At 33.5% G+C, this 6,437-nt stretch overlaps 1 protein-coding gene across 1 annotated transcript; it reads right to left on the bottom strand.

Moving 5' to 3' along the window:
• Positions 1-1,451: 1,451 nt before the first annotated feature.
• On the bottom strand, positions 1,452-6,126 carry LOC130708076 (keratin-associated protein 19-6-like). Its single transcript, XM_057544943.1, is given in 2 exon segments — positions 1,452-1,558; positions 6,057-6,126. Coding segments are annotated over 2 exon segments (177 nt in total).
• Between the last annotated feature and the right edge of the window lie 311 nt (positions 6,127-6,437).

Below are 6,437 nucleotides of genomic sequence, written 5' to 3' on the forward strand. Positions count from 1 at the left end.
GTGGAAAGAATTTTAAGACTGAAATCAAAAGTCTTATGTTGAATTATCTGTTTCTATTCAATCACCTATTAATTACATGATCTAAATAAAGTAATGTTAAACATAGAATATTGATCACTATTCTTGGTTAAACTTTGCCCACCCCCAAAGATATATTCAAGATGTAACCAGCCCCTTCATACCTGTGGATGTGACTTTATTTGAAAATTGGGTCTTTTGCAGACTTAACCATCTTGAGATGATGTCAAGATCATTAGGGTGGGACCTAATTCAGTGCTATTATTTAATGACTGTTGTCCCGATAAGGGGAAATTTGGACACAGAGACAGACATTTATAGAAGAAGATGTAGAAACACAGAGGGAGAACACCATGTGATGATGCAGGGAGAGATTGGAGCTATACAGCTGCAAACAAGGGATGCCAACAGCTGCCAGCACATCACCAGAAACTAGGAAGAGGCAAGAAACAATTCTCCTGCAGGTTTCAGAGGGAGTGTGGTCTTGCTGACACCTTGATTTTGGATTTCTAGCCTCCAAAACTGTGAAAAAATAAATTTCTCTTGTTTTAAGACACCCAAGCGCTGGTACATTTTTACAGCAGTCCTAGGAAATTAATACAATCACCTACTGTGTCTTATGCACCATAATATACTAATTTGCTTGCATGAATGTGTGTGTAGTGTAGAGGAGGTTTATTTTAAAACAGTATTTTAAAATAAAAATGATCGTCAGATTTGATTAATTAAAAATATATCAAAAAAGTTAAGAAACTTGCCTTATATCATACAATTAGTCAGTAGTAAAGAGAGGCTATAAATCCAAGTCTCTTTGCTCACAGACCCATATTTTCCCCAATATTCTAACTACTTTTTAGAGTTGTTTGAAGATTTTTTATACTTTTAAAAAGAAACTTTTTATACTTCATTTCCTATATTTTGAAGTATTATGAAAATCAAACAATAAAAAATATATAAAACACCTTGCAAAATATCTCACACATAGTAGGTCAGAAATTTTAATTACCTCCCCCTTTCTTACTAATCAGTTCTTTTATGCAACAGATATTTATCGAGCTCATGTTATGGTTCAGAACAGCTTAATCTCAAAAGCACCTGCAAAGGGCTTCCCTTCAGTCTTTGGTTTTCCTTTAGTTCAATCATCTTTCAAATAATTATATATAAATCTTCAGGTAAATAAAGACCAACAATCTCTCTCATGGTTATCCTATTATGGCTTATGAGAAAGAAAAATAAAACACAGTCACATATTATAAACAGTCTAGGAAAATCTTTGTCAAATCAGTGTTCTCCCTTCTTGCTGAACTCTGAGTTACTTCAGGTGGTCAGAGCAGCATCTGAATTTTGATGGAAATAGAAAGACTTGAAAGAAGAACAAACAGTAGGGTTGTATTAGGATTCTAAAGTCCCAAAGCACCAGTCTTTTTTATTTTTCAATTGAAACCTGAGAATTGATATCCTTCATAGCACAAGGGGTGGCAACAGCTGTATCTATAGCCTCCCTAACTAGAACCATAGTCATAGTCTCCAAGGCCATATCCTAAGCCCTAAGCAAAGCCACCACAGGCACAGCCATAGCTCAGGCCACCGTAGTAATTGCTAGGGTTGGGGATATATATATATATATGTAATATGAATATTGTTTTTCAGGTATGAATTTTATTATCTGACCAGAGACTCTTATATACCTCAGAAAAGGGTGTGACAACAAAAACAGACTTGCATAATTCTCATTCCATGGCTCAATGACATGAAAAAAAATCTCATTAATCTTTTGTCTTCTAAATTTAGGACTGTCGGCACAGATTCCAAGGAAATGCTCTGTGTCTATGCTGACAATGAATGTGGTATCATCGGAGACTACACATAAGATGACTGCTGTCTATAAAAACATCTAGCCAGGTATCATATCTCATTGCTATTCAAAATAATGGGTACACTCTTCACTGAATGAAGTCAATATCATAGGAATCCATAGTAAATTTTCCCGTTTTTAAGACTGAAAAAGTGTCGGTGATGCTTGTTCAAAATCCCCAAGTATGCCACTTTTCCACTTCACTCTACTCCATTAAGAGTTTGAACAATTTATTTTTTTCCTACTAAAATTGAGTTGCTTAAAAGTTTGGCCATAATCAAGTTTCTCCTCTTTTTATAAAAGAAATTGTGGTATTATTTTTCACAATACACTTAATAGTATTTTCCCAAAGGCCTGACAGTGAATTTTGAATTGAATGTCCATTCACTTTACTTGATTTGTGGGGTCATATGAGAATTCAGCACAATTTCTTTTTTTTTCTTCTTACTTTATTTTATTTTATTTTTTTAAACATCTTCAGCACAATTTCTTTTTTAACACTTGATCTTCAGTTTACAAAATCAGCAAAGGAAACATGATGAAAAATACTTTAGGAAAATGTAAATGGAATGGTGTGTCCATTTACCTTTATGTGGTATTTGTCTGGGACTTGTTGGATATGTTTGTGTGAAAGGAAATACAAATCAGTGAAAAAAATCAGTGTCATCAAGGATAATTAGGTTTCCTCTGATAGTTGTCTACTTATTGGACCACAGCTCCAAATTTCATTTTATAATAAAAGCATCAAGGAGACAAGGATTTGAATTATTTAGTGGATATTAATTATTAGTACAAGAAAGATAATACAAAACAACAGTTTTATTGCTGATGGGTCAACAGGAAACATTTTTATATTCAAACTACAAAATGTGAATTTATTTATTTTATTTATTTTTGGCTGCATTGGGTCTTTGTTGCGGTGCACAGGCTTCTCATTGTGGTGGCTTCTCTTGCTGTGGAGCACGGACTCTAGGCATGAAGGTTTCAGTAGTCGTGGCACACAGGCTCAGTAGTTGCGGCTCTCGGGCTCCAGAGTGCAGGCTCAGTAGTTGTGGCACGCGGGCTCATTTGCTCTGTGGCATGTGGGAGTCTCCCCGACCAGGGCTCGAACTCGTGTCCCCTACATTGGCAGGCGGATTCTTAACCACTGCACCACCAGAGAAGCCCTCAAAATGTGAATTTAAATTATGCATCAGTTATTTCACAAATGAAATGAATGTCCTTTTTTCCTTAAATGGTAGACGTGTCAACATTATAAAGCTTCATCTATCTAAGACATCTGTAAGTAAGCCCTCAAATCTTTGACCTTTTGATCCTCTAATGTGAAATGTCCTAAAAAAGACACCAGTTACATCACTTCCTGCAGGAACTCTCAGACACAGGATTAACCCAAGGTGAAACACATATGATAAACAGCAAATCTCTTTGACCTACTAGGAAATCTAGTGATCAGAATTTTCATGTTTAAAGGTAGCAGAATTTCATTTGAAAGATATACTTAGTACAAAATTTTTTAAACATCTATGTATTTTTCTGAATAAGCTACACCAAAAAGGCTTTTGCAAAATAATTTATTTATAAAAATTAGTGATTTGAAAACACTTTCACATGCATATCTTCCTCTGATCCTATCAATAAATCTCTGATTTTTGATGAGAAATATTATTTTCTTCTTTTTATAAATATACTTTGCTTTTGGAAGTAAAATTTTGCAACTTCATAATCATTTATGAAAGATCTTAACCTTAAGGTTTTCTTAAAGTTATATAAGCAAACAAAGAGGCTTTAGTTTGATTTATATCACTTCACTCCTGATTCAAATTATCTGAAGGGAATATATCAAAAATCAACTTTTAAGAATCAAAATATTCAGTTAAAAATACAATTTGGTTTCTAAACAGGATGTTGGAAATCAATTGTCAGTGCCTTGCCCATTCTTCAGCTAGTACTTTAATTCTGTCATTCGAGATCCTATTCAGTAACTTATTTGGATCACAATATTCTATTATATATATATTTTTTAACAAATATTAATTAAGCACCTCTCTGTGTTGGGTAGTATATTAATACAAGGGGTTCATACAGACACTGACTTCAAAGCCTGCAGTATAATAGAGATACTAATTGTCCATCCCACCAATCCACAATTACTATGAAAGGCACTAACAGAAATGTTCCATATTTCTCCAATCCAGGAAATAAACATGGAATAGTTTGTTTTTAGATCCAAATTCACTGTCTTAATAAAAAAGGTACAATTTTATTTCACAACAATTTGACACACTTAACTATTAATTTAAGAAACAGCATACATTTTTCAGTATCTAAGAGAAAATGCTTGTTTATTTTATTAAAGGTGATTTCCTTATCTTTGTACTTGAAAGAAAATGATCAGCAGTAACATGAAGTCTGGTTGAATAATGAGAAATTATTTTGCCAGTTTTATTTCCAATTTTACTTTAGTAAAAAAATTAAAAGTAAATGATTTGCAAATTCACCAGGAACCCAGTTTCCCCAATAAGCATATGAATGCTAAAATTAAGTTTCAGACAAATGTCTCCAAAAGCTCATCAAATAACCATCTTGTAGAAAAAGGCACTTAAACAAGAAACCATAATATAAACTGAACAGTTTTATTTCCATCTTTATGAAGAACTTGTTTGAAATAAACACTTCATGAACTACCCAGAGCAACATGATGAGAAACTTCAGTTTATTATTTTGTCTTTTAATGTAATTGTCATATCAGATCTCCCCAGATCTTCTTCCAAGTGTACCAAGTCATTGTACTAGCTTTTAGAAAACATGCTCTTTGAGAGTGCAAAGCATCTGAAAGCTACCACAAAAATGTTCATGGGAAGAGGATGAGGGTAGAAAGTGATATCAAGCATTGCTATAACATAAGAAATTGAAAAGATCTTGGATACCATCTAAAACAGTGATTTGCCAAGAAAGTTTTGGCTAATAGAAAGTCTGAGGATCTAAACAAATCTATTAAAACAAATTATCTAAGCGTATACCCCAGGAAACTAAACTGGTAAATGCACTCCAGGAGTTTTAAATTTAGACAGTCCTAATGCTTACTTTTGAGAAAAAAATACCTTTTAAGAAGTAAGACCCTCACTCTATAGGTAGGGAAACAGGAAAGCCAATTAAATCAATTAACTTTTCAAGGAAGCAGTGTAGACTTGTATACATATATATATGTATATATATGAAATATAAAATGTATTTCTTTTAAGACAAAATTGACCTGATTATATATAAAGAACATTAGAAATTTGAAAATTCATTGTTGTGTACAGGAATGTTTTTAATGCACCCTTTGTACCTTTCATATTACTATAAATATTATTTTGTATCAGCTTAATGTTTTATTTTAAAAATGTTTTCTTTGATCACCATAGATTTACTGTGCTATAATAAGCCTGAGTGTAAAAACCATGACTATTGGAATAAAGTTTGTAATGTTATCATTTTTTAAGTAATAGAAATAATAGTGTGCAGATGATTTTATAAAAATGAAATCACACACAAAATACACTGGAAACAAATGAAAGATGGGACACATGAAAGTATACAGGAGTTTAGTCCATCTTATTCTCCCATATCCTCAAGACTCAAAACAATGCTCAGGACATGGAAACATGAAGTGAACCTTTGTTGAATCAAATTCATTATTGAATCAAACATTGTCGAGTCAAAACACCAATTCAGAGAAAAGGAAGGTAACATCCTGACTGAAGTCCCATATACCCGTTAGAAATGTTCTAAAATGAATTGATACAGCCATGCTCCCTATGCCAGTTAAATATGTTCATTTAAAAATTTAAAATACAGGTTACACTTGGTCACAGCAGATGTTAGTGACTAAATAAAAATGAATGAACCCTTGATTCAATGGAAAGATTCCAGATTCTTCCAGAGGAAGAAACTAGTTCCTTTGGAGCAGGAAGCTAAAAACTTATTAATACTTCCTAAACATCAAGAAAAATGTTCACATCACTGAAACATATGAGTAACAGCATGGGAATAGAAAGAGTCTGAGGATCTACAAGTTTTTAGTATAAGCCAGAAAAGCCATATCCTCCATAGCATGATGGGCAGTAGCAGCCATATCTGTTGCTTCCATGGCTACAGCCATGGCCCAGTCTGCAGAAGATGCTGCATCTGCAGCCATGGCCATAGCCCCGGCCACCAAAGCCTCCACAGCCGAAGCCCAGGCCTTTGCAATAGTTGGCATAGTAGCTCATGGTGTCAAGTATTAGAGATCTGATTTGGTGCTGAAGAGGAATTTCCTGAGTGTGACCATCTCTAGCTTCCCCGAATGGTTTTATACCCTCAGTAGTGCAAGTGGTAAACAATGACAGGTGATATTATTTCCATATAAGAGAATAATGTAAAGTCTTAAAATTACTTTAAATTGTTCTTTTCTTACTTACCAAAAGGTCCAAATTTTTGTTAAAGGAATTTTAGTAATAATAATTATTTTTTAATGAGTTTGCATTCCTAAAAACAGAATGTTTCCAAGATGAAAAATGATTATAGCCCCTTCAGAGACCGT

This window comes from Balaenoptera acutorostrata, chromosome 4 (assembly GCF_949987535.1).
Source record: "Balaenoptera acutorostrata chromosome 4, mBalAcu1.1, whole genome shotgun sequence".
In the NCBI taxonomy this organism is placed as follows: Eukaryota; Metazoa; Chordata; class Mammalia; order Artiodactyla; family Balaenopteridae; genus Balaenoptera; species Balaenoptera acutorostrata.